At 53.4% G+C, this 15902-nt stretch overlaps 1 protein-coding gene across 4 annotated transcripts; it reads right to left on the bottom strand.

Annotated features, from left to right (window-relative positions):
* Nucleotides 1–3943: 3943 nt before the first annotated feature.
* On the bottom strand, nucleotides 3944–15374 carry STOML1 (stomatin like 1). Of its 4 annotated transcripts, none has more exons than XM_026478479.4 (7): nucleotides 15150–15374; nucleotides 13353–13459; nucleotides 12315–12464; nucleotides 11796–11999; nucleotides 7736–7931; nucleotides 7110–7322; nucleotides 3944–6565 (listed from the first exon to the last, which is right to left on the bottom strand). In XM_026478479.4, exons 1-7 carry the CDS (start codon nucleotides 15280–15282, stop codon nucleotides 6372–6374), a joined length of 1197 nt encoding a protein of 398 aa, XP_026334264.2. In that variant the 5' UTR covers nucleotides 15283–15374; the 3' UTR covers nucleotides 3944–6371. The 4 variants fall into 4 exon arrangements, with proteins under 4 accessions (XP_026334264.2, XP_026334265.2, XP_026334267.2 ...); XM_026478480.4 differs by having other exon boundaries at nucleotides 7110–7319; nucleotides 15150–15364; XM_026478482.4 differs by having other exon boundaries at nucleotides 15272–15348.
* Between the last annotated feature and the right edge of the window lie 528 nt (nucleotides 15375–15902).

Below are 15902 nucleotides of genomic sequence, written 5' to 3' on the forward strand. Positions count from 1 at the left end.
CAGATATATTTAATAAAATCTACTACTTTTTATCAGGTGCTTGGAATTTACTGCGCATTGTGCTAAGTGCATTAATATATTATCCCATTTTTATTCTTTATAACTCTCTTATGCGGGGTGTTATCAGGGCCACTTGTGTCCAAGTAAGGTAGTCCCAGGGAAACAGTACTGAGTCCCGGAGCTCCTCAGAGACCTACATGAAAGTCTAAAGCCCAAGAAGAGGCCTGGTTCCAAAATGCAAAAACTATACAATAACCCAAATTAATAAATGTTTAATGAAATGTCTACAAAATGTCATCAACTGTTAATTTATGTCATTAATTCTGTGTCAACTTCTTTAATTATTAAATGTAGTGTTCATAAGAATTTCATTACATTTGGAAATAATTTGTAGATTAGATTTTTAAAAAAATTCTCTGAGCACTTGAAGAGTGCAAATGAATACCCAAGAGCTCTGAGAACTCTCAGGTAATTATACTGTAAATGAATTACTCGTAGCCAAATAATTTCCAAGGCAGACTTACAAAAATCACTTCATACTATTTTACAGTAATATGTTATATTTAAAATAGCAAGTCTGTGATTTTAATAATTGATTTGGGGAGGAACTTCCAAGAGTAATAGTACTTCATCCTAGGAAGGTCTTAAAATGGCCCTTGATATAATTAGCCCCATTTTACAGATTTAACTCTATGCTCTGCAGTTTCCTGGTCCCACTAGTCAACCTCCCCAGTTTCTCCTGGCCAAGTCGTCCCGCCTTCCTATCTGCCCCCCACCAACAAGCCCACCCTGGGCCTGGGTACACACAGGGTGTGTGTGTGTGTGTGTGTGTGTGTGTGTGTGTGTGTGTGGTCAGGCAAGGTATATATTTCCCAGGTTCTGGTCCCCGCTTCACTTGCTCACCCCTCAGGTTGTTCCATTGTCTCCTAAGATCCCTGGATGGCTACCGGGAAGGAGGAAACCAGCAATCCCCCAGATCGCCACCAGGTGGTGCCACAAGCTCATGCCTGAGTTTCTGTGGCCTTCTCTTCAAGGAGACGGAGATGGGAAGCCCCTGGGTGCCCTTCCCCGGGGTGATTCTGGCCCCTCCGGGGTGAACCTCCTGACTTTGTTTTCACCACTGCGGCAGGCACAACAATTTGACTCCTGCTGCTTCTCTGCCCCAGTCTCCCAGCTGTGTTTGTCTCTCCTTGTTCCCGTCTCCCTCTCCCTGTGTTCCTCTCTCTCCAGCTACCCCCCCCCCCATTCTCTCTGTCTGTCACCTACCTCCATCTTCCTCAACGAATCTAATACTCCTCCACCTCACTCAACAAGTTAGTTTTAAAACCCAGTTGCTAAGGGGGCACCTGTGTGGCTCAGTCAGTTAAGCATCTGCCTTCGGCTCAGTTCATGATCCTGCTTCTCCCTCTCCCTCTCCCCCACCTTGTTCTCTCTCTCTCTAAATAAATAAAATTTTTAAAAAATTGCTGGTGACTATTATATGGCAGGGGCTTCGCCAAGCTCTAGGAAAGTCAGTGAAAAGTCAGTGAAGTCAAGTCAGAGTCCCAGTGTAGGGGAAGCAGCTCCCAACAGAGGAGGACTGTGGTAGGTGAGCCCCTTTTGCCCTCTACCTCCTCCCTCTCCCCTCCCTTCCCCTCTCTTCCCTTCCAGAAACCACTCACTAGAAAGAGCCAGAAGTGTCCTCCTCTCAGCTCCCATCCCTCCCATACAGAAATCTCCCCAAGGCCACCTCCTCATCACTCTCATTTCAAGGTTTTGGGCGCACCACCAGGGGCTAAGCCCAGGCCTTGAGTGAGTGACGCAATGACCAAGATCTTCCCACCAGCCACACCTACCCATGTGTTGGTTAGGGCCCCAGGTGGGATGGACTATAGATTTCTTACCTTCGCCCAGATATCTACCCCATCTTTATTTCCTCCTTCTTTCTCCAGGGTAAGGGGTCACTCTGTTTGTCCACAGCTAATCCCTCCACCAGGCTCAGGTCCCATTCCCTTCTTGCCCTCCCTGCCCCTACCTCTTTCTCTCTTCCTACTGGATCTTACCTCTCACTTCCTTCTTCCAAGTGCCCTCCTCCGTGCCAGCCAATGCAATTAGACCAGAGAAAGCATCTTAAAGCCTTGATAGGAGGAGATGATTTTCACATTTGCAGACCACTGTGTACGAAGGTGAAGTGTTCTAAAGAAAAATACAGCAAGTTAGCGAGGGACGAAATTCCCAGCGTTATCAATTGCAACCTCATCAGATACTATAATGGAAGGAAAGACCTTATTTATAGTAGTGTCAGAAAAGATAAAGTACTTTGGAACAAACTTAGGGAATGTTCAAGACCAATATGAAGAACATTGTAACACTTCTGAAGAACACAAAGGAAGACTGAAAAACAGGCCATGGTCATGGATCCGTAGACTCAGTATCACGATTGTGATTTTTTTATGCGTTTCTTCACACAATAATGTGACGCCAATAAAGATATCGACAAAAGAAGACACGTGCCCAGTAAGGATCTAAAAAGAGGCTCAACGTCATCAGTCACACCCACGAGAATGGCTAACAGTAAAAAGACTGACAACACCAAGTGTTGGCATGATCACTTTGGAACTGGTTTGGCATTTCCTTGACCGAGAAATTCTACTCCTAAGTGTTTACCCAAATGAAACATATGTCCACACAATGGCTTGTATATAGATGTTCAAAGGAGCTTTATTTGATCATCAGAAATGGAAAACTACAAATGAATAACTAATTGTGCGGCTCTCCATATAGTGGGAGACGCAGTGAGCGGGCATAAACTACAGCTAGACAGGGTACCATGGATGACTCAGAAGCACTACAGGGCGAGGAAGAAGCTAGACATGGGAGGGTACCTACTGCATGCTTTCATTTGTTATGAAGTTCTAGAAAAGTGAGATTTAATCCATAGCAATGGAAGAGCGGATCAGTGGTGGCCTGGGGCTGGGGCTGGGGCTGGGGAAGGGACCCGTGGGGGAACTTTGTGAGTTGATGGAAATGTTCTGTATCTTGATTGTGTTGGCTGATGGTTAGTGTTCACATTTGTCAAAACACATCAAGCACTACATTTAAAATGGGTGCATTTCATTGTAGTATACTTTTTAAAAAGTAAATGCTGGGGGAAGACGGCAAAAACCCTGTGGTTTTGAAAACCCAAGTTAAAGAACAATGAACAATTGGACAATAATAATAAAAACCCTGCACTGAGATGCAATTTTTCACTTACCAGATTGTCAAAAAATCCAAAAGTTTAATAACACCCTGTGTTGGCATGGCTGTGAGGAAAAGCACACTCTAAATCACTAATGATGTGGGTGTAAATTGGAATAATCCCTTAAAGAGGGCATTTGGGCAATATTTGTTAAATTACAAATGCTTTAACCTAGCCATTTCCCTTCTGGAATTTTAGCCCACAGATAAACTCAACCACAGGCGAAGCGTATGTTAAAGGTTATTACTACAGCATTGTTTGAAATAGCAAAACCCCCCAAATAATCTAAATGTCCATCAGTGCAGACAGGTTAAATAAATTATGATACATCCAAACAATGGAATCCTATGTAACTACAAAACACAGTGAGAAAAATCTCTGTGTGCTATTATGGAAAGACCCTAAAAGTGTAATGTTAAGTGAATAAAGCAACATTATATTTGCTATGTTGCCATTTGTATTTTTTAAAAAATTCAGAGGATTTATTTGGATTTTCTTGTATATGCGTTAAAAAAACTTCTGGAAGAATAACCAACAAACTAGTATCGGCGGATCCGTTTGGAGGAAGGTGTGGGAAATACGTGGATGGAGTCAGGAGTGTGAGGGACAATTTTAATAGTATGCATTTTTAATCCAAAAAATTGTGAATGACATGACTGTACCAGCTATTCAAAATTTACTTATTTTTTAAATAACATCAAAATAATACATTACACACACATCAGCGTGAGCATTTTACTTATCAGTATTCACAAGGTTACCTTGAGGAAAAAATGACATACAGCAAGTCTAGTTCAGCACAGGCACATACATGGTATGCCATTACTGTTTTCTATCCCCTCTCCCCCAAATCCATGCACCCCCCCACACACACTTGAAGTTCCAGTTCCCAAAATTAGAGGCGCTCAGCTGCCTCTTCTGGCTGTGTCCTCGCAGGGGCTAGCCCTTCTGTGGCATGCTTTGCCCCATTTCTTTTCTTCTCTCATCACCTGCCCTGTGGCTGCAAGGGCATCACCTCCTCGGGGAAGCCTCCTCTGATTGACACTTTCTCCCTCCCTCCTCACACTCTAGCCCCATTAAGTGCCCCTTGCCTTCCCCAGCAGACTGCAAGGACTTCTCAGTCCTCAGAAGCCCACGGGCCCTTGAACCTGTGGGAAAGAACTCCCTTTCTGGAGTGCTGGCCTCATCAAGGAATGAGTGTCCCTCAACAGGGGCAATTAGTGGCAGGCCTTAACTCCCCAGCTATACAGACATCCAGAAGATTCAGTTTCCTGTAAATGTCATGTTGATCCTCCCACACCCACAAAGATAATCTGAGTTTCGATTTCTCCTACGTTTTCATGATGAAGACATGGGGCTTTCCCATAAACTCCCGGTACACTGCGTGTTGCCTTGGAGGAATGGATGAACAGCTCACGCATGAAGCTCACAGTCCTGCAGGTAGGGCAGGCACCGATGCAAGGAACGGTGACGCAGACAGTGGGGAACAGCCCCAGTGTGGAGGGGGGCCCAGTGGAGAGCAGAGGCCCGTGCCCCACTAGGCCTGGAGGGTGGCAAGAGAGTGGCTGGGGGGGGGGGGGGACGGGAGGGACTGCAGGGAAGGCGGCCTCCAGCTGAGGGCAGAGCGGGGGCAGCTGGCCAGGGCTCTGGCCCTCCAAGATGGGGGCCCTGGAGCTGAAACTTGAACCCCAAGGCCACGCAGTCCATGCTACAAGGACTTACCAGAGGAGGGGAAAGGCAGGCACTCACAGGAACAAAGGGGAAAAACTGCCAGGGCCTGGTGCCAGGGGAGTTGGAGAGGCCCCGAGGGGAACAGCCTGGTGCCAGAGGACAAGCCCAGGGCTGTTTCGCAAAGGGGAAGTCCCGATTTCTGTGGGTTTCTTTTTTCACAAGCCTTTCCAGGAAGTGAGATTCATTTCTTAGGGCTGAAGAAGTAAAAGTCCCCTTCCCAGGGTCCCTGGGGTTTGGGCTGAAGCACTGGAGCAGAAACCCACGCCGGGCTCCCAGGGCTAAAGCCCCAGCCGGGCCTCCAGGCCCAGTTCCTTCTGTTCCTTCCGTTCTTCTGCTGGAGAAACAGGGGCCCTGGGGGAAAGAGGACGGGGAGCTAACAGCAGCCCTGACTCGTCTCCTGAATGTGATCAGACTCCCCACCCTGCCCCCTTGGGAGGGTGTCTGCAGGACCAGCCCTGACACACCCATACCCTCTCTTTCCTGGTGAACCTCTACCCCAAAGAGGAACAGAAGAGCCCGCACCTGCCCCAGGGTCTCTAAAACCCTTGGCAGGAAGGGGAACTGTGGGTGATTCACACGCATATATTAAGGGTGCGTCAGCCTCCCAGCCCTGGTCCTTGCCTGGGTGGCAATAGGGGCATGGCCTCGGGGGGCCCCCCCAACCCACCCCCATGCCCCCACTTCTCTTCAATACATTGTAAACAGCACATTTATTGGTGGTTTGCAAACCTCTGGTAAAAAGCACAGGAACAGCAGGGCTCTCCTACATGCTGCCCTGGGCCCCAGCCCGTCAGGCATGCAAAACGGAGCTGAGAGATGAGCCAAGACATCTTCAGGAGCAGGGCCAGAGGCAGAGAAGGCCCCACGCTTTTCCATCCCCACTGCCCACTGGCCTGGGCCTAAACGACAACCAGGAAGGCAGGCCCAGCTCGATCCCCGAATCCCTGCCCTGCAGTGACTCTTCTTGGTGGCCGCCTTCCTTCTCCCCCACTCGACCACTCTGATCCCCACTCTGGAGCTGGGACCTGAGAAACATGCTTGGCTCCCTCACACTCGGACCAAACCCGTTGCGGTCAGGCTGTTTCTGTAGGCCCTGCCTCTCCAGTCAGGTAGCCAGCAGAGCAGAGCAGGCCTGGCTCTCTTGTCAACACACTGTGTACCCAGCTCAGGGCTGAGCATGCAGCTGGGGACCAGGATGGGCAAAGGCTTGTCCAGAGAAGCACTCGAAGTGAGAAGGGCAAGGCACCAGTCTCTCCCAGCCTCTGGTGTCTGCCAGCCTCCATTCACTGGCTCCTGGCTGAGCCTGAAACTTCTCGGGGCCTCAACAATCCAAGGTGTGGCACCAGTGCCACCTCCTCCACGATGACCCCTGGTTCGATGCCAGACTCGGGGCTGGGCTATAGACAGTCAGCCAAAGCTGCTACTTCAGGGCCCTGAGGACAGCCTCCAGCTTCATGGCCACGGCCAAGTCCCCCTTCACCTTTAGCCGCCCACTCATGTAGGCCCCCAAGGGCCGCAGCTCCCTGCACAGAAGGGCCCGCAGGTCTGCCTCCGCCATCTCCACCACCACATCAGGGGTGCCGTCAGGCACCCCGTGTCCTACCCTCCCGTGCCCTGTGGAGGGAAAGAAAAATTGAGCATTAGTAGGGGGACAGCTATGCAGCAGGGGGAAGACCCGGTTAGCATGTCCCACTGGGAGGAGTGGAAAGTTATAGTTAAGTGTTCAGGTTCTCATTCCCTGAGTTCAAGTCTTATTGGCTGTGTGACCACTCAGGGCCTCAGTTTCCAAACTGGTGAAATGGGGAGGACAATCATCCCGGAATCAGAGGCTCTCGGTGAGAAGCAGGTGAGATCGTGCACCGCACGTGCTCAGCACAGAGCCTGGCGCGCAGGAGGCCTGCACTGTGTGCGGGGCTCCGGCTGCATGCGGCGAGCTCAGCTATCGCAGTCGTCCTGCTCACGGGGACAGGGCAGGGAGACAAAGGCCCGGATTCTCATTGTCTGCCCATGCTATCTGAGCCCCTGGCTGCTATGGGTTCACTCTAAACTGCTGGCAGGAGCAGAGGGATTTTAAATTTAAATTTAAAAAAGGACCACGGGGAGCGGGTGGCTACAAGCAACCTGGCTGGGAAGGCGAGGGCGGAAAGGGCAGCGGCACCTGTAGTGAGGTCTAGGAAGTAGATGCTCTGGGTCCCACTGGGCAGGATGACATTGAACTGGTAGCAGGCGCCAACTTGGCTGACCAGGGCCTCCGACAGGAAGGGCTGCAGGGCAGTCAGCAGCCCCTCGGCCACGGGCTGCTTTGGGCTGGGCCCAGCACCAACGTGAGGGACAGGCTGCTCAACTTCACTCACCATCTCCAAGGTGTCTGCTGGGGGTGGCCAACAGGGTTGGGGAAGGAAGCAGAGAGAAAAAGTCAGTGTGCGGCCAAGGTCAGGCTTGCTGTGACCTCTGCACCTCTCATGGCAGTGGCCTCTTATTCGCCCTTCAGGCCTGAGCTCAAGTCCCTCCTCAGCTAAGCAGCAGCCCTTCAGCTTTCACCCCCTGGGTGCTGTCCCCTCCCCCCACGGAGGCTCCCGGAAAGCCTCTACCCACTCAGACAGCAGGGCTCTACTCACTGTCTCAGCTCCCGTCGGCTCCAGCAGTGGGCCGGCCTGAGCAGCTGGGCAGGGGTGCACTGCACGAGATGCTCAGCTCAGTTAAGGGAACGGGGAGCAAAGCTGAGCCTGCGCAGGAGCTGAGCGCCCAGGAAGCACCTCCCCTTCTTCCCAGGGGGCTCCTCACCTGGCCCTGGGGGTGAGGCACCTCCCGCCACAGAGGACAGGCCTCCTCCCAGGAAGTGGAGGGCCAGCTGCTGGAGGGTGCTGTCCAAGCTGGGCCCCGTTGGGCTGTCCTGGGGTGGCTGGAGCACGGCCTCCACTGCTAGTTCCACTCGGTCCACCTCCAGCCCCCAGGCCCTGGTCACATCATTGATTTCCAGCTGGAAAACAGTGTGCGGAGAAATGGAATTAAATCGACAAGCTATTCTGGGAGCACCTTCTTTGGGCTGGAGGCGCCACGGCCTCCCTCCAGGGCCAGGCTCCCTCCCGGGGAATGCAGGCAGAGGGCAATGACAACCCAGCCGCTGACAGCCAGTGTGAGCAACTAGGACTGGGCCTGACCCCCTGGAGGTCCAGGGAGGGGGCGGTGATGCAGGAGGAGCGGGGTCATCCCAGCCAAAGAGGAGAGCAGGAAGAAGACTGCGATGTTGTGATTGATAAGAAATATGCATTTGATCATTCAACTGATAAAATATACTTCTATGTGTTTGTCTTTGCACCTGACTCAGCTCCTACAACCCTTGCCTGGGAGAAGACTGATAAAGGGGTCTTTTGTGATGGTAAGAAAGGTGATTTTTGGACCCCACTGAAGGGTGGGGACTGGCTGCCAGAGCACCAACTGTGATTAGAAAGTTGGAACTTTCAGTCCCACCCTCAGTGATGACCAATGACTTGGTCCTCAGTATACAAAGAAGCTCCATAAAATTCCCAGAAGGACTGGGTTCCAGAGCTTCCAGGCTGGTGAATGCCAAAGAGCAGGGTGCCTGGGGAGGGCATGCAGCCCTGGTGTATCTCTTTGTCTGGCTGTTGATTCATATCTTTTATCATATCCTTTAATAAACTAGTAAGCGTAAGTGTTTCCCAGAGTTCTGTGAGCCACTCTAGCAAAAGGACCCAGGGAGGTCGCTGGAACCCCAATCTGGAGCTGGTTGGTCAGAAGCACAAGTAACAGCCTGGGGCTTGTGACTGGCATCTTTAGTGAGGGGTGGGAGGCAGCCTTGTGGGACTGAGCCCTTAACCCATGGGATCTGATGCTGTCTCTGGGTAGACAGTGTCAGAAATGAGTTGAATTCTCGGGACACCTACTGGTGTCTGAAAATTGCTTGGTGTTGTGTGTGTGGAAACCCCCTTCCCCACCTTGGAACTGGGTCCGGGAACCCCACAAGAAGGACTCTTTCAGGCAACAGGAACAGCATGAACAAAAGGCTGGACAGGAGAACCTAGACTGTCTGGGGAAGTGTGGGTAACCACGGTTCCATTTAGCTAGTCCCTCAAGCGTGGGCTGGGAGACTGGGGACAACTGAGGGCTCAGAGGTGGGTGGCTCCGGCTCACTTGGATTTATTCTGACACACGAGGAGCCTCAGAGAGGAATTTAGCAGGGAGGTGACAGCAGACTCCCTCGTTAGGAAGATCCTCCTGGCCTCTCTGTGAACAGTGGATTGAAGGGGGCTGAGGGTGGAGACACGGACCACGTGGGCCATTGTTTCAAATGCAGGCAGAAATGAGGCGGATCTGGGTGTCAGACGGAGAGGTGGCTGTGAAGTCAAGATATGCAGAGGACAGAGCACAACTCTGTCAACTATATTAAGCTACAGCAAGACACCAGGGAAACAAGCAGTAAGCGTGGCGGCTGCCCGGCTGTGCAGTGACGGAGGGCGGAGAGGGGCCGGCTTTCTGGTGTGGCCTCCCGCGTGGCTCATGAACCTGGTGCTCACGTGGACAGCGAGCACACAGGCAGACACACACCTGAGGGGGGCCAGGGGAGGGAAGAGGACTTTTTTTTTTTTTTTAACATATTCAGCTTGAAGTGTCTATACAACAGCAACTTGGATAAATGGGGTCCAGGGCACAGGAGTAGGGCTGGAACAGGGGGCTGTAAATAATCAGTGTCCAGAGGCAGCAAGAAGCACAGCCAGATGAGTCCTCCCGGAAGGTCCTAGCCAAGAAGAGGCCACTGACGGAAACTTGGAAACCGAAGGGCAGGAGAGCAAGGAGTAACCAGGAGTGAGCTGGAAGAAGGAAAAGCAGAATAATGGAAGCCAAGGGAAGCAGAGGATCCGAGAGAGAGAGAGAGAGAGAGAGGGAGAGAGAGAAAGAGAGAGAGAGGAGAGGGCGTACACAGTCAGAGGCTCCCACCAGGTGAAGCAAGTGTAGGACTGAGAAGTGCTGGGAGCTAGCAGGAGGGAGGTCAAGTTGTCATCTTAGGAGTCTGGAGAAACCTAGATGGAGGACAGGGGTGGGCAGGGCCGGGGAGAAGCGGGGAGAGGCGGGGGTGAGCTGTTAGTGGCTGGGGTGCAGTCAGAGACAGCGCCCACGCACAAAGGAGAGGAGGGAGGACTACCGGAGCAGGAGTCGAGCCTGAGCACCGAGCACTGCCCACACAGGGAGGAGCCTCTGAGGAAGCACTGCTTGCAGTGAGGCTGGGGCAACAGCGCACATGGTGAGGAGGTTGAAGGGGTGACGCTGGAGTAGCTGAAAGGGTTCCTGTCCCAGTGTTTGCTCCCCCCCCACCCCGAGGACGGAGAGGCCAGGCTGCAGCGGGGTGGGCAGTGGAGGGAAGCAAGCAGCCTGGGGGAAGAGTGAGCAGCTAAGGAGGGTCCAGCAAGGGAGAGTGGGGGGTCTGCGTCCCTCCAGGGAGGAGGAGGCAGAAAGGGGCGTGAGAATGAGAAATGCACTCCTGATCCGGGGCTTCCGGGAGGCAAGCTGGCGTTCCTGGGACTTCTTTGCAACCACAGGCATTGACCCCACTCTACCAGGCGCCAACTCCATCTAGGCAACAGGCCCTAAATGACTAACATCCTGGTGTGGGACCGACTTCCCCAAACTGCCTCTCTCAGCTTTGTTGCACAACACGCCTGGTGTTCTGGCTTCTTCCCCGACTCGCCCCTGACAACAATAAGGCTGAGATCAGCTTTCTCCTCTGAAAAGTACACTAACATGGATTGTGGTTTCATAAATAAAAGTTGTTATCAATTTGTCATCAATTGTAGAAGACGGAGCACTGAATTGAGGGGTAGGGGGGCGGGAGGGCAGGTGATCTGGCTCTGGGCCAGCTCTGCCCTTGACCATGGTTCTTGGGGGGTGACAAATAACTTCTGAGCCCTTAGCTTCCTCCCTCCAGAATTAAACCATAACATTGGCCCTCTCACAGCAAAAAGTAAAGTGGGTACACGTGGGCAGCAAGAGGACTTGTAAACTCTGAAACACCCCGCACGTGAGAGCTAGCGTCACCACGTGGCAGCGTCGCCTCAGGAGCTTCTCTCACGGGGGTGGTTCACTTCCAGAAGAGACTGGGACCTCCGGGACTGGCGTTACCCCACCCCTCCCATCCTGGAACCCCAGGACCCCAGGGGCAAACAGAGCCAAGGGGACTAAGGGGACACCTCACTCAGGGTCCACCGGGACACGGCAATAAGCCCAAGGTGAGTGTAGGGAGCAAGGGACACGCTGCCATGTGTGACCCATGCCACATTTCCACCCCGTCCTCTCACAGAAAGGATGCGAGGGGAATTCCGGCGTAGATAATTACTCACACATGGAGAGGCAGGAAAAAGGTCCAAATGCCCTTGTGTCTCTTTGTTCTGTTCTGAACAAGGAACTCAAAGCTCCCAAAATGCACACGCTGCCCTGTGGAGCACGGAATTCCCCAGGTGACTGTGTCAGGAGGGCCCCTGCTCCTTTCACCCACCCACCCGCCTGTGAGGCCCAGTGTTGTCATGGCAATGCCTGCAGAGCAGTGAAGGAAGGGTAAAACCGCAGCGGTTAGGCAGGGCCCCAGAATCTCGGTCAAGCCACTCCTCTCTCAGGGCCCCTGTGCCTCTCCAAGACAGGCCTATCCAAGACCACTATGGTCTGCACCCATCTTCTGTTCCTCAGTCCCACCCAGACTGCTGGCTCTTCCAAGGTTGGAACATACGGTAAACTGAGGCCCAGAGCAACCTGGTGCTTTGCTCCAAGTGCCCTGGCAGGCAGAGCCAGGCCCAGGAGCCCACCACTGACCTCTACCATGTGAGGAGCTGCCTACCAGGAGCTGGTCGCTGATCTTGAGCTTCTCCATCTGGATCTCCCGCAGAGGCCTCTTGAGCAGGGCCTTGGTCATGGCATTCTGGGCCGTCATGCGCGTGGCCATGTTCAGGTCCTTCACAGTCATCACAGACAGTACCGGATCCCAGATGCGGAACTGGACATCGGCCCCCACGGACAGCACAGCCCCATCCTTAGAGGCTAGCTGTTGGGGGACGTCATGAAAGAAGAGACACTCAAGGGGCTGGTGCTGCAGGGAGGTCAGGCCCACCAAGACCAGCCAGCTTAACCCACCCTCCTGGTACCTAGCTCCTCAAGGGGAAAATCATGTCCCCAAGTGCATGTCATTAGGTGCATTGAGCAAGGACATCCTCCCCGCCTCCATCCTCAACTTTCTGGTTTCTTCCGCCACCCTGCACTGATGGCTACTCATACACCAAGGTACTGGATCCCACAATCACTCTGCACAAACCCCCCCCCCCCAATTCCCTCTGCCCGGGGGAGCCAAGAAGCTCCTCACCTTGCAGGGAGGGACATTGAAAGCTCGTGTCCTCAAATCCACCCGCTGAAAAGAGTCAATGAAGGGCAAGAGCAGAACCATGCCAGGCCCCTGAGGGGTGCGGATCCGGCCCAGTCGAAACACGATCATCCGCTCATAGGTGGGCACAATCTGTTCATGAGGGTGAGGAAAGGGGCGAAAGTACTGGGCCGAGGCTGACAACAGCGTCTGCCCAGGTACTCCGCTCCCCTCTCTCTCCTTTGCCTTGGTCAGTGTCAGCGATCCTTAAATCTTTTTAGAAGAGAAAACCAAAGCTCTGAGAGGTTAAATGATTTGCTCAAAAGTCACACAGCCCCCAAGTGAAACAGGCAAGATTTGAATGCAGTTCTGAATGACTCTAATCCCAAGCAAAGGGCTTTGTCAACTTTAGGAGTAAATAGGTCCAGATTGAAAAATGAAGGCCCAGACAGGCAAAGTGACTTGCCCAAGGTCACACAGTATTTGTTTCAGTCGCAGTTTTAGGACTAGGATTTAGCACCTTCTAAAGTCTTCCTTCCAGACCACACCAAACCCAAAGGCTTTCTAGAAGAGTTGACTGTTGCCTAGGGCCACACAAAGGGAACGGCCTGTCTGGGCTTCTAACTTCACTGTAGCTCTCAGATATGATCCCTAAGTATAGCTCACGCTTTCCCCTCTATACCAGCCCTTGCTACAAACCAGGCCTGAATTCCTATTACTCATTACCTGCTGGGCCAAGTGGAGTATTTTTCAGTTCAAATTTAGGCTAACCCAAAGAAAGGAAGATGTGGCAAAGATATGTGTGTGCACCTTAAAGCCAGTGTCCAGACCCCAGGACTTGGGGAGTTTGGGAAGGCTTGTTTACCACTCACTGGCTCCCAGTATGACTTTGGACAAGCCTGAGCCTGTTTCCTCATCTGAAAGATATGAATGAACAATCCTGCACCAGACTGGGAGGTGATAATGTAATTTTTAGGGGAAGGGGACAGAGGATGGAGAGTGGGGCCCAATCCCCCTGAAGTCTGACCCAGCCAGCCTTACCTTCAAGGCAAACCAGCCAGAAATGGGGAAGGTGATCAGTAGCAGCAAGAACCCCAGGAAACTGATGAGGCCGTGGCAGAGGTAGGAAGGCCAGCTCTGAGGCGCATCTGGGGACAAGAGAGCAGAAGCGGTCAAGGAACGCCAACTGGTTCTGGCAGGAGTGAAGTTGGTCAAGTGCACCTTTTGCCCACCTCCCCCTCCAACGGCTCGTCCCTTCTCAGGGGTCTCTGTTGCCTGCTTCCCTAATTTCTGTCTTTAGCCAGATGCTAGTTAAGCATGTTCCCTCCTCCCACACATCAAAACTAATCTGCCTCAAGTCCCACCTCCACAAGGCCGAGTCTCTGCTAGGCAACAGCCATTAGATTTGAGAAGCCAATCCATGTGATGCTCTCCTCACCGGGTATCTGGATCAATTCTCTTGTGTGATATACAGTGCCTCCCATACCTGGCACAGAGCCAGGAGCGCCCGGGCATCTGTAAACACTGTGCTGGGCTGAACTCAATGCTGGTGGTAGAACACATTCCCTCCTCTACCAGCAGCCCCAGAAGTGTGCTTTCAGGGCATCCTTTTGGAGATAATGCCTTAGCCTAAAAGGATAAAGCATTAATGGCTCAGTGGGAACCTGTGAGAGGAAAGAGGTTCTTCCCTAGCTCACAACTCACCTTCCACCACCACCACCACCCCGGGTCCTTTAATGCCCTAAGGACTATCAAATGCTTTACTTGAAGTCCCTTGGGTAGGAGGTGGGAACTAAGAAGATAAGCCTCATCTGAGACAGAAGTCCTGGCCCCTGGAGAAACAAGAGCCCAGGATGAAAGCAGAGCTGAGAAAGCCCCAGAATCTAGCACAGCTATCCTCTGCTCTCTTTCCCCTCCCAAGCCTGGGCAGGAAGCAGACAGGAGTTTTTTCTCAGTCCTCCCAGGAACGCCATGCCATCCGGGCTCTCCAAGCCCCAGGGCACTTTCCTGTTTGGCTCTGACCCCCATGGCCCCTGCAGGAAAGGAAGCCTTGGAGAGGTCAGCTGTCATTACAGGAGGGTCAGGAGAGACCAAATCCTCCAGTGTTTGCTTGTCAGACTGAGGTATGTGGGATCCGGCCCCAGGGCCAAGGGAATCCCTCGAGGCTCTGGAGCAAGGGATGACCAAAGCTGACACAACAGGCAACTGAGGGCCTGCCCATATCCACCAGGAAATGGGCAGATGCTTAAGCTTCAGGCACCTAGAAGTAGCCCCCCTGGGATGAAGATTCTGCCATTTCTCTGTGGCCAAACCTTAGTGCGCTGGTTACCTCCCATGCCTAAATTCTGGGTTCTTTCTGGTCAAAATGGGAATTTGAGGCGGCTCTTGGGTGGCCCAGTCGGTGAATCTGCCAACTGCAGGTCTCTGCTCAGGTCGTGATCTCAGTCCCTGAGATCTGGCCCCACTGCTTGAGATTCTCTCCCTCTCCCTCTGTCCCTCTCCACCCACCCTACTTCCCTCCCTCCCGCTCTCTCAAATAAAGAGATAAATCAAAATGGGAACTTGAAATCCCTTCCCAGGCTTAAAGGGCGGATAAGTGCCAGGAGGAGAAATGAGGGGATGAGGCCTGTTAGAAGATGAGAGAGCTCCGAGCCCGCAGCCCAGTAGCCCTAGGGAGGGCGGATGAGCGCTAGCATCCCCACGCCCGGTCCAGGCCCTTCTCCACATCGTGGCCACTCTCGGTGCCTTCTCTTAGGGTGCGAGGGCGCCAGACCGGCTGACTCCTGAGGGTACCAGGCGGTCCCCGCCCCGGGTCCGCTGTGCTGGGCGGCCACTCACCGGCCCCCGGCCCCACGCCGCCCCGCTCCGGGGACAAGCAGCCCTTCTGCGAGCCCAGGAAGCCGAAGCTCGACTGCTGGAAACGGTCAAAGTCCCCCAGGGGCAGCGCCCGGTACCCGGACCTGCCGAGCATGGCTCTTGACGGGGGCGCGCCCCGCGCCCCCCCGCGGTGCCAGGCCAGAGACGCTGGCCGCTACCGGGCCCGCCCCTGCCGGCCGCCGCTTCCGGTCTCGCTGGCCACGGGCTCAGGGGGCTGCGGCTAGCCGGGCCCAGCTCCCGCCACCCCACAGCGCCCCCTGCGCCGGGAGGACCGAGCCCGCAGGAGTCGTGCCTCCCGGCTCCCGTCTGGCCTTGGAAAAGGAGCTGGAAGGCAAGGGCAGCTTTGTGAGTGGGTTCTCAGGAGCCGAATTTCCTCCAGAATCAAGGAAATGCTACCAGCCTTCTCAGCACTCCCGCTGCAAACTCACATACTGGGGTGGGAGTGTGTGGGATGTCTTATCTAGAATTGGGGTTTCTCCTGGGCATGGTCAGCAAATTTTTCCTCCTTGTGTCCCCACAGCCTCGCTAGCCTGGCACAGAATGATCTCAACACTTATTTGTTGAATGAAGCCCTAGCCAGCCTCACCGTGGTCAAGGTGGGGCGGGAGGGCCTGAACTTTGGCACAAAAAGAGAAATTTCATGTGCAGACCTCAGGGAGCACAGCAGAGTGAGGAAGGAGGGGATAGCACAGAGCATCCCTGAGCCGGCCCTCC

The sequence above is a fragment of the Ursus arctos genome, unplaced genomic scaffold (assembly GCF_023065955.2).
Source record: "Ursus arctos isolate Adak ecotype North America unplaced genomic scaffold, UrsArc2.0 scaffold_28, whole genome shotgun sequence".
Classification (NCBI taxonomy): Eukaryota; Metazoa; Chordata; class Mammalia; order Carnivora; family Ursidae; genus Ursus; species Ursus arctos.

Bases quoted from the DNA above. Each gene is read 5' to 3' on its own strand.
- STOML1 (XM_026478479.4), bottom strand. From the start codon at position 15,282: ATGCTCGGCAGGTCCGGGTACCGGGCGCTGCCCCTGGGGGACTTTGAC. The intron at 12,000-12,314 runs GTGAGGAGCTTC...GTCCCCCAACAG, and splicing joins TCAATGTCCCTCCCTGCAAG to CTAGCCTCTAAGGATGGGGC. The intron at 7,323-7,735 runs GTGAGGAGCCCC...GGCCACCCCCAG, and splicing joins TGCCTCACCCCCAGGGCCAG to CAGACACCTTGGAGATGGTG.